Genomic DNA, 16,613 nt, shown 5'->3' with positions numbered 1-16,613 from the left:
GCCGGGCCGGGCTCCTCTCCGGGCGGGGGCTCCAGCCGGCCCACCCGCAGCTTGGCCCGAGAGCTTCCGCCGCAGGCCGGCCAGGGGGAGACTGGCGCGTGGGGCAGTAGCGGCTGCACTTACCTGCAGGCGGGGGGCGCCGCTGGCTCTCCCCGGGCCGCACGCCGTCACCTCCTTCTCTGGCCTCCCAGGGACCAAATTCAAACACAAGCGGCCCGCCCGCCCTCGCCACCTGATTGGCCTGCACGGTCATGACGTCTCTAGTGCGACCACGCCGAGTGCAAGCGGGACTCTTTTGATCCGAGCGGGGATCCATCCAGGCTCAGTTCAGCCCTGGAAGGTCAAGTGGTGGGGGCCGCGCTATTCTTCCTGCTAGGGAAACGTGCCCCGTGCCTAAGGGCTCTGTGCTTATTCCGCTTGTTCCTTTTGGGGTGTTATCACCTGAGAAAGGGGAATATAATTCCGAGAAGCCCCCTTCAGGGTCCTGTTCTGCCTGGGGGTGGGAGACAGCTGGCCTACCGGGCGGGCCAGCAATCCATCGTTCACAAAGGGGTGAGTGGGAGAAGGTGCAATAAGCCCCTGGGTGGGGGTGCGCATGCTCAAGGGGGCTGCATGTCACGTTGTACTGTATTTGGAGGAATAAATCAGAAATAGTTGGACAGGTAGCTGAGCAAATTTTATAACAGAACTGGTGAATATTGTAGAAATCAACTACATTTCACTTTAAAGGCAAACGACTTCGCAAACAATCTTCTGCACTATGCATTTGTCTCTACATATTGCATACACAGGCTCACAGCAGGTAGCATGTCACACTCCTGTGAAAACAACTATGGATGCGTGATTACAGTGCTGCAGCCTTGCTCGAGTGGGAACGGGTCTGCATGGGTGCAACAAGCCCCACTTCTAGCATCAAAATTTATTCAACAGGAAGATTAGAACAGAGATTGGGAAACTAACAACAGATTAGCATGCATGCCCACAAAAAGTATTGCTGGATTGGAGTAAAACTTTACTCAGCCTAATGATTGAAGTCGTGACGGGCACTTCTGTAGTAGGCTGTGTGTACAACTTAGTGGTGGTGGTTGTGCTTGTGTGTGAGTGAGAAATTGGTATGTACCTGAGGTAGATTTATGTATATAGAATCGATGCATATGTTTCTATACAGCGGAGAGGTAGGTGTGAGAGTAGCAGGGGTTGTGACACTAATGACAAATACGTGTCGGAGATAAAACCCCAAACAGTGCGAAACCCTGACCTGGGCAGGTCCTACATATCTGCCACTGGCAGGTACTCGAGGTGTCTTTTAAAACGTTCGCATCGTTGCATAGCTTTTCATGCCAATAAAGTATTACTGTATTTAATTGCATATGACGGGATGGGGCGTGTGCATTTGTATGCGTGTGGGTTATGTACAGGAAGTGGTAGTATGCAACTGACAAGCGTGTAAGTGGGTTTGTGTGCAGTTGGCAGGCGTGCTGATTGGTGTTGTTCAAGGGGAGCGTAGTGTTTATATACAGGGGCAGGTGTTTGTATGCGGGGGGGGGGGGAGCGGGCTGTGCATAGGAGCCGGTGCGGAGATGGGAAGGGGGTACAGGCAGGATGGAATGTGGGGTGTTCACGGGGCTGGCTTGAGGCTAGTGCAATGTGGCTGTTGAGCGAGGGATACACCACGGTGGGGTCCCGGGCAGTTGGGGAGATCCTGAAGCGGTTCTTGGGGGTGGGGTGGTGGGGGGGAATGACACTGCCCTCCAGGCGTTTACGTCTCCCTGGTCCCTCAGGGATCCTCTGCTCCTATATGAGCCAGGTGGGGGCCGCCGTCGCGGCAGCAACCTGCAGGCGGAACCGAAGGCACCGGTGCCTTGTTGTGAGGGGAGGGGAAGCCGGGCCGGCCCGGCTGTGCATTCGTACCCCGGCAGCGAGAGAGGGGCGGCGGCGGCGTGATCTGCAGTGAGTACCGGGCCCTTGTTCCGACGCCCACCGTCTCCCGGCCTGGGGGGTACGGGGGAGGAGGAGAAGCCGATGGGGGCGGCCCGGCTGGAAGGGGCGGGTAAGGGGAGGCCGGCCGGCCCTCTGCCGCTCTCGGGTTTAGAGACTTCGCCGCCTCGTTGTAGACGCACAGTAAAACCAGGCGCCGCGGAGCCGTCCGTTGAAAACGAGTTAACGGTCCCCGTGGTGCTTTCGTCTCTCCCCCCTGTGGCTAGAGCGCTTGTCCCACCCGCTGTGGGAGGGTGCCGCTCCCCGCCTTCCGCCGCCCTCCACGCCCGGGGTGTGGGGTGCGTGGCAAGCCCAAGCGCTCGCTGAGGTTTTGTCTCATGGTCATTTATCCGTCTGCACCGGAGGCTGTACATCTGCTACATCTTCTCTTCCTAGTTGCATTTCAACAAATGACAGCAACGTGTTCGTTTACAAACTCCCAGTACAGACAACACATCGAAATGCTAATTGGCATGAATTTTAGAAGAAATGTGACTCTTGCTTTCTAAAACAAAAAGTTGCCTAAAATGAGAGTGCTGGGAAATCAATATATTTTTCTGGGATATGAATTGTGTTTGAATATAATGTATATGTATAACGTCTTACTGGGTTCATATGACTACATAGAGCAATTCTGGTTAAGGATGTAGACAATTAAATGATTATTAATGTTGGCTCTGATCTTGTAGTGATCTCTATGAGAGTGCCATAGTCTGTTTAGAGGGAGCTCACTACAGGATCAGGGCCATAGTGTGAGGTATACTTCTGAATTAAATAAGGAGACAACCACCTTTTCAACAATTTTATCTCCAATATTGTAAATTTTGCTTATTTGGCCTGCAGTTACCGGGTGGGATAAGCCAACTGATGGTAGCTATTCAGAAGTACCTTATAGGTAATTTTATCCATCAGTAACTTAAAACAGTTTCTGGAGAACAAGAAAATATCTGATTACAGAGAACTTGCCTGATTTGTTTATCTTTTAAAGTGTGGTGTGATTTAACACGTGGGGCCTAGATTATAATGAAGGTAATTTTCTTAAAATGATTGTTCAGCATGTTCCCATTTTGTGGCAAACAATAGAATGACTGAATGATGGGTAGACCTGAATAAATAGAATAGATTAAAAACTGGGTAGATAAATTTGCCTCTTGGGATTAGACATTGTCTCCATTAATAATAGAAATACAGTATGGCATATTGTCAGATGGCCTTATGTCTGTGTTTTCTTTTTTGCCTGGTAAGAGAGCATATGAAATGTGGGACTGAAGGAGGTATTTGCTCAGAAAACAAATGTAAAATTCCTGTAAATAAAACCCGTCTTTTTACCTCTTTGCAGCTAAATGCCAATTCATTCTGTTATGAAAAGAAAAGATTAGCCTAAAGCAGTAGTTCTCAACCTATTTACCATTGTGGGAGCATATGCAGCTCTCTATGTGTTATGTGGGCCGCAGCCACACAATATATAGACTACCTGTATGGCCCCAAGGATGTCATATGCTCTGATTGGGCTGCAAGCAGCCTGTGGGTTGAGAAGCACTTGCCTAAGGGATATTACACTCCACTACTAAAATAAAGAAGATAGGTGTACTCTTATTAGTTTGTCATCTAGGTGTGACTTCGTATGAAAGAAATGAATGCCATGTTCACAAACAATATGAAACTGATGAAAATAGATATTCCTGAGCAGACAAATGGTCTGATGTTTCATTTCTCACCCAATGTTTGAACAGTTGATGTTTTGAAGTATGAGATTTGATTACATGATGTTATCGTGTACTGCCACAAATGTTTTTATTGATCATAACATGATTCTAGCACTGTATTAAATCCAACTACAGCGTTGGACTCTCATCATTTTCCTATTTTAACTGGTTACAGGGAACACTACAAAATTAATTGTGCTGTGGTGTGCTGATGTTGAAAGCATGTTAACCATACAAAGGAAGGCAATACTTTTTTAAAGTAATGAAGCCTAGTTGGCTTTACTTGTGTACTTTGTGCTCAGCTCTCATCACATATCATTTACCATATACTTTATTTTAATACTAGTATCCTCAATATGTCATGCCACAGTCAAAGTCATAGGCTAAGGAGGAAAGAAAAGTTTTATAGTAATACTTAAAGAGAAGCACTGTTGCTTGGAGCATCCATATTGAGTGGAGGGCCTTGGAGAAATCATGAAAGGAAACCACCATTGGAGATTATAATGGCGACTATGTATCTACATTTCTGCCAATGTAGTGTTTCTCTGGGACTTTGTACCATCGGATGTGTGACTGCTTTTCTGTACTTCCACGTCCTTCCCCAACCTATTATTTAAAATAATTACTTTAAAATTATTTCCAATATTTATTGTTTTTCCAGGTTGGCCTAACTACAGTATGGTGCTGTTTCGGTATTTGTGCCAACTCTACAAACGATTGCTTCTGTCCAGTTTAGAAACTAGCTCAATAAATGTAGGTATTTGGGCCAGAAGTATACATTCTTCAGCAGAAAGGCTGGAAGTGACTTATGAATATGGAATTAAAAAGCAAATGATGCATAACCATGAAGTTCAAAAGCTACATCAAAGTGCAGATGATGAAGATTGTAGAAGACCACATATACCAGTGATGGTGAAAGAAGTCGTTAATTGTTTATCACCCCAGCAGGGACAGGTGAGTTAAATGATTTCTTACAGTCATATATAATGTTTTTCTCCGAATTTGGATTGTCACTCTGTATTGTCCTAAGATTATTTATTTGGTAGAGAAATAAGAAGCACACTCTGCAACTTGTGCTGCTAAGACCTCCACTGTATTAAATTGATTTGTGATTCAGATTAAGGTTTCATGTGTACCATCACAGGATTTTGTCATCTTGTACTCTGGAAAATCAAATTTATAGTTAGGTGTCAAAACTATATTAAATGTTTGTATATTCCTCTGCTCCTATATCCATTCCTAACAGTTGAGTTCTATTGGGTCACTTCTGCTCTACGTTCCTCAAGTACCATAGGTAGCAGGGAATTCTCAGTTAATGAACTTCTGATGAAATGGCTGCTTCTTGTAGGCTTCAGGGAATAATGCAGGACATGTGTCCAATTAGGTCGTAAACTGAATGGTATATATAAGTGATTCTCAACCAGGGGCCTGGGGGCCGCCAGCAGTTTTCAGGGGTCCTGCAAGTAGGGCCAGCATCAGACTTGCTGGGGCCCTCGGCAGAAAGCTGAAGCCCCACTATATGGGGTTGAAGCTCGAGGCCCTGAGCCCTACCACCGGGGACTGACACCAAAGCCTGAGCAGCGTAGCTTCACGGGGGGCCTCTGTGGCAAGTGGCGCTGGGCACTTGCCCTGCTTGCTACCCTCTAATGCTGACCCTGGCTTTTATATGCAGAAAACTAATTGTGCTACAGATGGGCCGTAGAGTTTTTATAGCATGTTGGGGAAGAGGGGGAAAAGGCTCAGAAAGAAAAAGGTTGAGAACCCTGTGTGTGTGTGTGTGTGTGTGTGTGTATATATATATAATATATATATATATAATTATGGCAGGTCCTGGGATTCTTTTCTTAGATATTTTTCCCCTGGTTTTTATGAAACTCAGTGGGACTTGGGCTCCTAATTCCCTTAGGATCCTTTGAAAACAAATCCTGTGTGTGTAATTTGTGTGTTTTAATGTGGTAGTGGCATTTAGCTGCAAAGAACCTAACTGCCAAAGCACTTAAAAAAATAGAATATTAGGACTCAATCCACCAAACAATTAAACACGATTAACATGTTTGGGTCTGAGATATCTTAAATATGGTATTGAATTGAAAGAATTCTATTTACAATGTTGCATATTTACAATTCAGATGTGTTGATCTGTGAAATTGACTTGTTTTTCTTTGGAATGTTGACTTCCTATGAGTTTATTGTTCTTTTGTTATCTCTCTGGGAGGCTTTTTCTGGAAAGAAATTATGATATATGAGTGTTTAAATATTTTAAAACACTGGTTACTTACTGTAAATAATCTGTTTTTACAATAGTTAAACAAGTGGCATCTTTCAAAATGTTACAAACTCTGCGTCATTTTTCCATTCTTGGGCTCTGAGTCATGTTCAGGAATCAAAAGGGTTTCCTATGGTCAGGTGAAATCCCTTATGAGGCCATGATTTGTGACCTTCTGAGGATTTTTGTGGTCTTGAAATTGATGGGTCACTTTTGGATGAATTGAGAAACCAAATATGAAAGAAGAGAGAAATTTTTAATTGCCGAATGTCAGTAGCATAACTCTTGCAATATGTGCATCACTAATTGCTTGCTTTACACAGTTCAAGATATACAATGATAGAGTTTATAAATAGGTCTTCTGGGTCAGAATTAAGATTGCTGTCAAAATCTGAGTCGAATTTTTACATGTGAATTGATAACTGAGTATGTAAACTGTAACAGTGATATCTGTAAAGTATCTGTTTTTAATAATAAACTAGTTTGCACAATGACTATATTACTTAAATTTATTGAAGTCTTTTTTGGACTAATTAATAGGTTCTAACTATCAATAGCAAGTATTTTTATAGATAAGTTGAGAGGGAAGGTACATTCCTATGTATAAAACGAGGACAATAAATCTCTCCTACCTTGCAAAATGCTTTGAGAATTTTTAATGATAGGTTATAAATGTAAAGTAGTTTATTATTATTTAATGTAGCCACCCTACCCCTCCATCAAAATGTTGGTGAATTTTCAGTTTAATGCATATTACATGGATGTTCAAATCTTGTACAACCAAGGGTCATGCTGACAGCTTCTGATGAATAAAAGGACAGGGTTTTCAATAATTGGAACAGATTGAACTTGTCCTCATCGTGAACATGGAGGTGTAGCCAGTGGAGAATATAGGAATCCGTGTGAGTTGCTCTGTCAATTAAGATGGAACTTTGTATGCTGGCACCTGCATTTTTCAGATTTCAACTCTGTATAGTCAAAATGAAGACATCAGGAGACCAAACTGCATTTTAGAACTTGGTGGGATATGTTTGGCCTGCAGGATTCACTTTGGCCACATACTTGTTCAGGAGAGAGTACAAGTGATAGGATTTTGTGTGTGTGTGTTAGCATGTACATCAGTGGTGAGCAACCTGTGGCTCGTGGGCCGCACGTGGCCCATCAGGATAAATCCGCTGGCCGGCCTTGAGACAGTTTGTTTACATTGACTTTCTGCAGGCGTGGTTCACAGTTCCCGGCCAATGGCAGCTTCAGGAAGCAGCCCGGGCCGCAGTTTCCCACAGTTCCCATTGGCCAGGAACGGTGAACTGGGAGCTGCGGGTGGCCGTGCCTGCAGAAAGTCAATGTAAACAAACTGTCTCGCGGCCCACCAGTGGATTACCCTGACGGGCTGCATGCAAACTGTGGGCCACAGGTTGCCCACCACTGGTGTATATTATTTCTCACACACACACTCTCTCTCTGTTAAAAGAATGTAGTTAAAGTTGCAAAGTCCAGCATTTGAAAGTTAGGAAATGCTAGTTTCATGATTGCCTGTCCAGCCTTAATTCTGTTCCCTTGTGTATTTATATAATTAAAGACTGTATCATAATGTATTTCTTAAATTTTCAGTGGTTGACTTTGCACCTTAAACAACATTCTTGTAAGATAGGTATTTGTGTGTGTATGTGTCATTTTAGTCCTTTTTTTAAAAATTTATTTAAAGAAAAAATGTAAAACCGAATTCTTTGACTGTCAAGGGGATTTAGGCTGCTGCGTACCTAAGCCCCTTTTGAAAATAAGAAATAGGCTCCTGAATCAGTTAGGCATTGCCACACTGAACACACCCATGTCCAGATACCTTTAAAAATCTGGGCCTAAATTTTTTGTGCAACCTGTTAAGCTGCCTGATTCACTGGTCGTCGTCATCATCAAGGCAAATCCCAAGGGAACATAGCCTCCCTGCAGATTGGGCATCATGCAGATTGATCTCTAGCTAAATCCTTAAGACATCTGGCTGGATGTTCAGTCTATATCTTTCACTGGTGATCTGATAGTGCCACTGAGGTTTTTTTGGCCATAGAGTGGAATTCCTTGGTAAACATGCTCTACAATTCATTGGTTTTTAATCCTAATAATATGTCTGTACCAAGACAGCTGCTGAAACCAAACCAGTTCTGATAAGGTAGTTGCTAGTTTCAGCTATAAATATCGTCATTGCTGATCTTGTCCTGCCACTTATTGTGGAGCAGCTGATGAAATGAAAATATTAATCCACTGCTCCTCAGCCTTCTTCAGCGCCCACATATCACCACTCTACTATAAAGCTGGTATAATTGTGATTCTGTAGATTCACAGATTTATAGCAAGGTTGATGTCACAATGTCTTCACAGAGGCCACTAAAGCTAGAAACATGAAGCAACTGCTGTTATACAAGTGTCCATGTATTTCGAGCATCCTCCAGAACTGTTTATGGTGTTGCCCAGATATTTGACAGTCACCATCTGTTTGCTATCCTGTCTAAAGAGGTTAATAATAAACTGGTTGTAATTTGGAGTTGGAGGTTGCTTAATGGTAATGGACAAGGATTTAGTTTGGGATTAACCAAACCGATGCATGCTGCTTCTTGCCCAACCAGACTAGCTGTCAGCTGCTGTGATTCACTATATTGTGCCAACAAGACAATTTGATCAGTGTATTGGAGATCTCAAAGTAGGATGGTGTTCAGCTCAGTGTCACTAGCGACTTCCTCTTTAAACTTATCCATCAACCAATCAGTGCCAATATTGAACAATGATGGTGACAGGATGTAGCCTTGCCAAACTCCTGTGGAAATCGGAAACTACCATGTACCTATTGTTACCTTAAATACACATGCTTCATTCTGTGATTTTGGAGATAACAGATGTTTCATATGTCTTAGAATGGTGCAGTTCGTCACCCAGGAAATGCCAGTGGATTTCTTTGTGGGGGAGGAGAGGGGAACTCCTTTTTAAAAAAACAAACACAAAAGGAACTAGAGTCATGGTTTTATGTGGAATGACACAGCCAGATTAGTTGGGGGTTCTGTACACCTAAATCTAGGCTTAACTGAAATTTCATTTTAGCTTTATGGTTCACTGTTGGAAGACATGATTGCAAAACAAAGGAATTCATTCAGAAAGATTTATAGGGTTATCAAAGTGAACTGTTACTGCTGCTCAAGTAAGTTCAATAGAAGATCCACAAAATCCCATGTGCTTTATCTGGGATTCCATGATTGTTAACGGATCCAAGTATAAACAGCTTTTTGTCACTTTTAAAAACCATAGCAGGTGTATCAAGTATTTTGAAGCATTAAAGAATATCAGGTGTTTTAAAGCTTTCAGAGCCTGCAGTTTTAGTTCTTTGCAGATAAATAGGGTATAGTCAGTGACAGCAGGTCAGCTGGGTTACGCTAGTACAAGGGTCAACAATAAAATGTTAAGTTAAATTCAGAGTCTGTATCTCACTGAGATGAATAGTGGAACTTCACTCAGTGCTATAGTTTGTCATCTTGGCTGTAGAATCAGGGCAGTGTTGCATTGATTTACATTCTTATCTTCATAAGTAGAAAGGCTACAATCTTCATGTGTGTGTTTTAATATGTGTATGTAAAATATGCCAGAGTTCCTTAATATTTGGAACTTGTTGTTTTTTCCCCACATAAAAGGATTTTTCTTATCCCTGCTTTGAACACAGTAGATAATATGAAAGTTGATGTCAGCCTTTATTTCCTTCAGTATCTGGAAACCTAAGAAGTAGAGTAATACGTGGAAAATTGTATAGGGAGTGGATACTCCCATTCTAACTTTGGTCAGTCAGTAGTAGGTCTTCAAGGTTATTTATAGTGCTTCCTAACAACATGCATGTTGACTGAAAATTCACAGAGAAAAGAGTCAAGTATTAAAAAAACAAATAAAAAGGAAGTTTCTGGGCATTTGGTGCTGATGAGAAAAGAGAACTTCAGCACTAATGATATGTTTATCTACCCTCCCCCCCCAATAAATATTCTTGTTGGCTGTCTCCTACAAGGAATTGGTCTGTCATATATTTAAGCAATAGTGTTTTCCAATTACCTTCATAAGTCTCTCTCTATTGCTTTAGAGCCTGTTTCCATCAAGTCCCTATGGTAGTGCATTCTCTGAAGCACATAGTACAAATGAGTCTCTATCCATCTAGTTCATTTTCTCTTCAATGACAAGTCTGTTGCAGTAAATTCACAGAAAAGTAATTTCCTCCTTTTAAATTCATTATATTGACTAAACTGTATTTTAGTTTTTTTTCAGTCCACCACTCTTCTTTACACTTATTTGATAACTGTTGTCTGGACAACTTCAGTTATCACAGTTCCCTTAATCTTGAAGGGTAATAAAAAAACAAGTGCGACTCCTCAGAGTGCATATCTGATTCATCCACAAGCAATTATTTTTCTTCCTAGCTTTCATCTTGATTTTTACTAGTTTCCCCCTTGTATCAATCATTTGCTTTAATTACTCTCTTTTGCATCACATAGATGTGCTGATATGAAAGGGAGTTTCACTATCAGTAACTTTTAATATATTTGCCAGAGGATGAAACTTTTTGAATTTTAAGTTATTCTCATATGGGGCTTGTAGTAATGTTTCTGAGATATTGCATATCCATAAGAAACTAACATTTGGAGTGCTTCAGAACAGACATCCTGTTTGATGTGTAATATCTAAACTCTCTTTAAGACAAGAGGAAATGTTATGTCTGATCCAGGTGTGAATAAGAAATATAATAAATTACCGCCTGATGACATCTACATTTCCACTTTAAACACAATAGCATCCTGTTCTAGGGTAACATGTTTTAAAAAAATGCTTTCTGATCTATGCTAGTTAGGCAAACGGTTAGTTTTTTTTTTAATGGTTTTGCGTAAAATTGTCGTGTCTGAGTTGGGGAGCAGGGGGAATAGTTCTGCAGCTCTCTGATCCTTTGGTGTGTAGCCTGCTTGGTAGAAACAAGGTTAAATCATGTGCTAGTTTTATAAAATAAACCCCATCTCAGAGCTTCCCTGACCTTGCTCCCCTGTCCAGTTGGGACATTTTGCGGAGGGACTCTCTTTGGCTGTCCTCGGAGTTCTGCGTGTCTATTCCCCTCTACCTCCCATAGATGTGCAAAATGTAGCAAGCAGCTATAACATGAGGCACACATTTTTTCAGAGGCATCCAGCCTTGTCATAAGACACTTGCACTTTTCCTTCATTTTTCCAAATGCACATGTCACTGTTGTTTTGCAGCTGCTCGGAATATAGTTGGTCAGTTCCTTTCTCATATCCAAGTGTCCAGTAAGGATATGTCTGCACAAACTGCGGCAGAAGCTGGGTTGACAGACTGGCTCACAGGGCTCATGCTATGGTGCTAAATACAGCTATATAGATGTTGTTGTGGCTCCAACTGGAGCTCGGGCTCTGAAGCCTTCCCTAGGCTTTCAAGCCAAAGTCCGAATGTGTACACAGTTATGAATAGCATTGTAGCATGAACCTGAGTCTATCCACCCAGGCTCAGACTTGCTGCTTCTCACTGTGTGGACATACCTTTAAAGGTTTCATAAGCTTGGTCTCCTAGAATGACAGGAGGAATGTCTATAATGGTCTTCAGTTTTTCATTTAAAAAACTTATAAGTTCTAAAGATCCTGGTCCTTTCCAGACTACCCCAACTTAATATTGGTGAACCTACCCCAGAGATTAACAGGACTTGCACCATTGTGAAGAAATACCTCTTTCATTGATGAACGCTGAGGTCTGATGTTTGGGGAGGCAAATAATAAACATGAAATCCCCTTAATGGCTCCTATACAATTTGGGATCTCCTACTTGCAAATCTGTCAATAACTTGTGCATTACCCATCTTTATCCCCTGGGGCGGTAACACCCTCTTAATAACAGTGCATGCCTCCATAACAGTAGCCCAGTAGTCGATCTGTCAATGTCAAACTGGTTGATAGAAATGGCTATTGGCTGATAGAAATTGGGTGGTGAGCTTCTAGATGACATTAATGGTCAAAGAGTTCTCCACACTGAAGGGAGCTCTCATGTTGGTGTTTTGACACTGCAGCTCTGTAGTGAGCTCTCCACCAATCTTGAGGAAAATTAGTCTTCCGCATCCTGAAGTTCTGCTGCTACTACTGGTCATCCCAGTTCTTCAGCAGTATCCTTTCCCACCAGGCAGTGCTGGTTGGCTGAGCCCAGAAGCAGTGCTCCACCGAATGAAAATGTCATGCAGAAAGAAGTAATTTCTCAATTTCTCCCTCCCTCTCCAAGTATCTGCCCCATGGTGGTTATGCTGGTTGCTGCCTCCTGACTCTTCCAAAGCTGGCTGCTTGACATCTGGGCCATCCTGTTCATATTAATGGCTGCTAGGATTGCAACACTCAGCTATGTTCATTCATGCTGCCTCATAACAGTTGGAAAATGGTGCTATATTACTAAAAGCAGATGAAGTATGGGATACCATAAGAGGAAAATCCTGAGTTTGTTAGTTTGAGCCAAAGTCCCAGAATTCCAGTAAGTATCGCACAATGCCTCATGAGAAAAATTTCAGAATACATAGAGTCCAGTGGCAGAATATTGCACTATGGAATATCTGCCTAAAGAATGTTGTGTGAGGTTATTTTGAAAAAGCTTCAGAAATATGTGGATGCAGTGATTCACATGGGATTTAGGTAAAGATGGCATAAACAAGCAGCGTGGTTGCACTCTTTCAATAAAGTTATACAACTGTAATTATAGCAAAAAAAAATTGACTGAAAATACCTTCCTGTGCAGACCAGCCCAGGTGACAAGGCTACAGCACATCAACTTATATTTTGTGGTGGCTGCATCTTAGCAGGTAAATTGACAAAAATTTACATTTGCAGGATGCTGCCAAAAATATGAAGAGCCTCTTAAAATGGTAGGCTCTCCAATCTTTATATGACCACAATTCTTCCAGTTTGTGCTGCTAGTGGAGTTTTTAGATTTACTGTCTCATTTTTGCCTCTTCTCTGGCTCTTGGTTGGGCTGGATGGGGAGAATGTGCATTGTGAACTCACAAAAGGGGTGTGTAATGGTGTTTACAAACCCCATACTGACCGTAGGTAGAAGGGAGAGTAGAGTCTTCCCTGCTTGCAGGCAGTCAGCCTGACCACATCTCAGCACAGCTTCCAGATCTACCCCTTGTAGAAGCATGCATCCACATCTGTGGTCAAGAAAGAAAAAGTGCCTAGCTATAAAGGCGGAAGGGGAGGCAGAAAGGCCTGGGATAGCAGAGGTGCAACTGCCCCATGCCAAGCTTCCTCTAAGAAACTGGCAAGGAGACGAAGGAGGACTGCAAACACTGGAGTTTAAGGGCTGATAAACTCAGTTTAGATTAAGGTGCCACAAGTACTCCTTTTCTTTAGAGACTAACAAATTTATTTGAGCATAAGCTTTCGTGAGCTACAGCTCACTGCATCGGATGCATTCAGTGGAAAATACAGTAGGAAGATTTATATACATAGAGAACATGAAACAATGGGTGTTACCATACATACTGTAACAAGAGTGATCAGGTAAGGTGATCTATTACCAACAGGAGAGTGGTGGGGGGAACCTTTTGTAGTGATAATCAAGGTGGGCCATTTCCAGCAGTTGACAAGAACATCTGAGGAACAGTGGGGGGGAGGATAAACACAACTACAATATCCACCTGCTGAAGTGAAGAAACAGATTGACAGAGCCAGAAGCGTACCCAGAAGTCACCTACTACAGGACAGGCCCAACAAAGAAAATAACAGAACGCCACTAGCCATCGCTTTCAGCCCCCAACTAAAACCTCTCCAATGCATTATCAAGGATCTACAACCTATCCTGAAGGATGATCCATCACTCTCACAGATCTTGGGAGACAGGCCAGTCCTTGCTTACAGGCAGCCCCCCAACCTGAAGCAAATACTCATCAGCAACCACACAACAGAACCACTAACCCAGGAACCTATCCTTGCAACAAAGCCCGTTGCCAACTGTGTCCACATATCTATTCAGGGGACACCATCATAGGACCTGATCACATCAGCCACATTGTCAGAGGCTCGTTCACCTGCACATTTACCAATGTGATATATGCCATCGTGTGCCAGCAATGCCCCTCTGCCATGTACATTGGTCAAACTGGACAGTCTCTACGTAAAAGAATGAATGGACACAAATCAGACGTCAAGAATTATAACATTCAAAAACCAGTCGGAGAACACTTCAGTCTCTTTGATCACTCGATTACAGACCTAAAAGTGGCAATTCTTCAACAAAAAAACACTCCAACGAGAGACTGTTGAGTTGCAATTAATTTTCAAACTGGATAGAATTAACTTAGGCTTGAATAGAGACTGGGAGTGGATGTCATTACACAAAGTAAAACTATTTCCCCATGTTTATTCCCCCCCACCCCTCACTGTTTTTTTCAGATGTTCTTGTCAACTGCTGGAAATGGCCCACCTTGATTATCACTACAAAAGGTTTTTCTTCCCCGCCCCCCCCCCCCCCCCCCCCGTTCTCCTGCTGGTAATAGCTCACCTTAAGTGATCACTTTTTTGTTACAGTGTGTATGGTAACACCCATTGTTTCATGTTCTCTATGTATATAAATCTCCCCACTGTATTTTCCACTGAATGCATCCGATGAAGTGAGCTGTAGCTCACAAAAGCTTATGCTCAAATAAATGTTAGTCTCTAAGGTCCCATAAGTACTCCTTTTCTTTTTGCGAATACAGACTAACACGGCTGCTACTCTGATACTGGAATTGTGAATATCCCCAGGCCTATTCACTCCTGTCCAGACCTGCCTGAAATTATGCTCCATGTAGGGGCAGTTGTGAAACGTGCGTTCCTGTTGTCCACAAGAGCGACAGGCTATTGAGTCTGTCCCTTGTCTTCTAGCAGCCAGGTCGTCGTCTTTCCGAGTTTCACTGGGCCATGTTCCTATGTAGGCATGAGGCTGGTGGGGCATTTAAAGTCATGGGCCTGCTATCTTGGTGAAGTCTTACCCACAAAGCTGAGGGGGCTACCTGTCAACTATCCTGACCATTGACCAGTCAGCTGGATGTGTTCTCTTGGGGTTTACCCAACAGGAGCTGTCATCACCCTGGGATACTCAGTTTGTTTCCTTCTCCAGTGTATATAGAGCAGTTACTTCTTCAACAGAGAGTCGCAGACGGCTTGAGTGACCATATTGTCCTCCGTTAGGTGGATGATGCCTCCTAGGTTTACCATTTGGTGTCTGCAAACTCAGCCTCAGCCTGAGGATTAAAGAATCTGCACAAACTGCTCCATAACTGTGAATTCTGTTATCTGGGGACCCAATCGAGACTATGATTTTAATCAATGCCAGCAGAAGTCCTTAAGCCTTTGGGCAATCACCTGTGGCTATGCTTTGGTGGGGATTGTGCTCATCACAGAAGCAATAAGGATATATTTCTTCATCCAGATCTACCCAGTAAAAAATATGGCAGCCTTAACTTGTTCAAAGTCCTGGGCCACTGCATTGTCAAGTCCTTAATACACTGTCTGGGCTTCTCCAATGAGGAGTGCAGAAAACTGGATTGCCCACTGGGCTGGGAGTCATCAAGATGCCATGGTCACACTTTTTCAAAAATTACCAAGAGTGACTCCAGGTCATCATTTGTCATCATTTTGGAAAGCAACAGGGTCAGAGTGGTTCCCTGAAGTTCGGGGGAATGCATTCCCCAGAGGGGCGGGACCCTGAGGAGTAGCAGCCTGTAGCAATTCCACCATTAGTCATAACTGTTGCTGGTGTGACGCTATCTGTTCAAACACTTGTTGCTGTCCTGCTTGTGAATCAGCCAGCCATTGCAGGAGCTGATTCACCTCGTGTGTGTGTGTGTGTGTGTGTGTGTGTGTGAGCAAAAAAGTCTTCTCTTTTCTACAGGGCAGTTAAAGGTGTCCTCATTTCTGGTACCATATTGTCAACTGCTCTTGGAGCAGTCTCTCTAGAGGGACCCAGTTTCCTTCTAACTGGTCCCCTTCAATTCGCCAACAGTTAGACCAATCTATAAATTCTTAATCTAAATTGACAGGTTTCAGAGTAGCAGCCGTGTTAGTCTGTATTCGCAAAAAGAAAAGGAGTACTTGTGGCACCTTAGAGACTAACAAATTTATTTAAGCATAAGCTTTCATGAGCTACAGCTCCGATGAGATGAGCTGTAACTCACAAAAGCTTATGCTCAAATAAATTTGTTAGTCTTTAAGGTGCCACAAGTACTCTTCTTTTTACAGTTCCAGTAGAAATGGTCAAAATATGTGGGCTCATAGACCTGGAGTGTGAGCAGACATTTGTCTGGAAGTGGATAGTTGGAATGGTGGGGAGGCTTGCAAAAGAGAGAATCTCTATTAAATGCATCCATGGGGATATTTTATAGTATCCCAGCAGGACATTAAAATTGACTGTTGATGGGAACCAAGGCTGGATTAAATTTTGTGTGTCCAGATCTCCCTTTCCCCATGATATTAGGCAGGGATTGGACATATTTCCATGAACTCTTAAAGAAGCTTTCCTTTAGTTTAAGAGTCCAATGAAGACATACTGGAAAAAGTGTTAGGGGTCCTGTTCCCTTTTAAGGATCCTGACCTACTTACCTCCCAACCTAAAAGCAAAAAGTCCTGGAG

At 42.8% G+C, this 16,613-nt stretch overlaps 2 protein-coding genes across 3 annotated transcripts in view; one reads left to right on the top strand and one right to left on the bottom strand.

The window, feature by feature from the left end:
- Positions 1–268, bottom strand: part of KIF18A (kinesin family member 18A) — a 110,462-nt gene extending 110,194 nt beyond the window's left edge. The window contains exon 1 of one of the 2 annotated variants that reach the window (XM_043515898.1): positions 120–268. In XM_043515898.1, coding sequence (XP_043371833.1) covers positions 120–253 — 134 coding nt within the window. In that variant the 5' untranslated portion in view covers positions 254–268. The remainder of the gene's footprint in view (positions 1–119) is intronic. The other variant, XM_038405875.2, reaches the window with a different exon arrangement.
- A 62-nt stretch (positions 269–330) lies between these two features.
- The window catches only part of METTL15 (methyltransferase like 15), a 226,270-nt gene continuing 209,987 nt past the window's right edge, over positions 331–16,613 (top strand). The window contains exons 1-2 of the mRNA XM_043515899.1: positions 331–552; positions 4,345–4,637. Coding sequence (XP_043371834.1) covers positions 4,362–4,637 — 276 coding nt within the window. The 5' untranslated portion in view covers positions 331–552; positions 4,345–4,361. The remainder of the gene's footprint in view (positions 553–4,344; positions 4,638–16,613) is intronic.

The sequence above is a fragment of the Dermochelys coriacea genome, chromosome 6, assembly GCF_009764565.3.
Source record: "Dermochelys coriacea isolate rDerCor1 chromosome 6, rDerCor1.pri.v4, whole genome shotgun sequence".
NCBI classification, from domain to species: Eukaryota; Metazoa; Chordata; order Testudines; family Dermochelyidae; genus Dermochelys; species Dermochelys coriacea.
The sequence above is the reverse complement of the archived record's forward strand: the minus strand, read 5'-3'. Positions and strand labels throughout refer to the sequence as shown.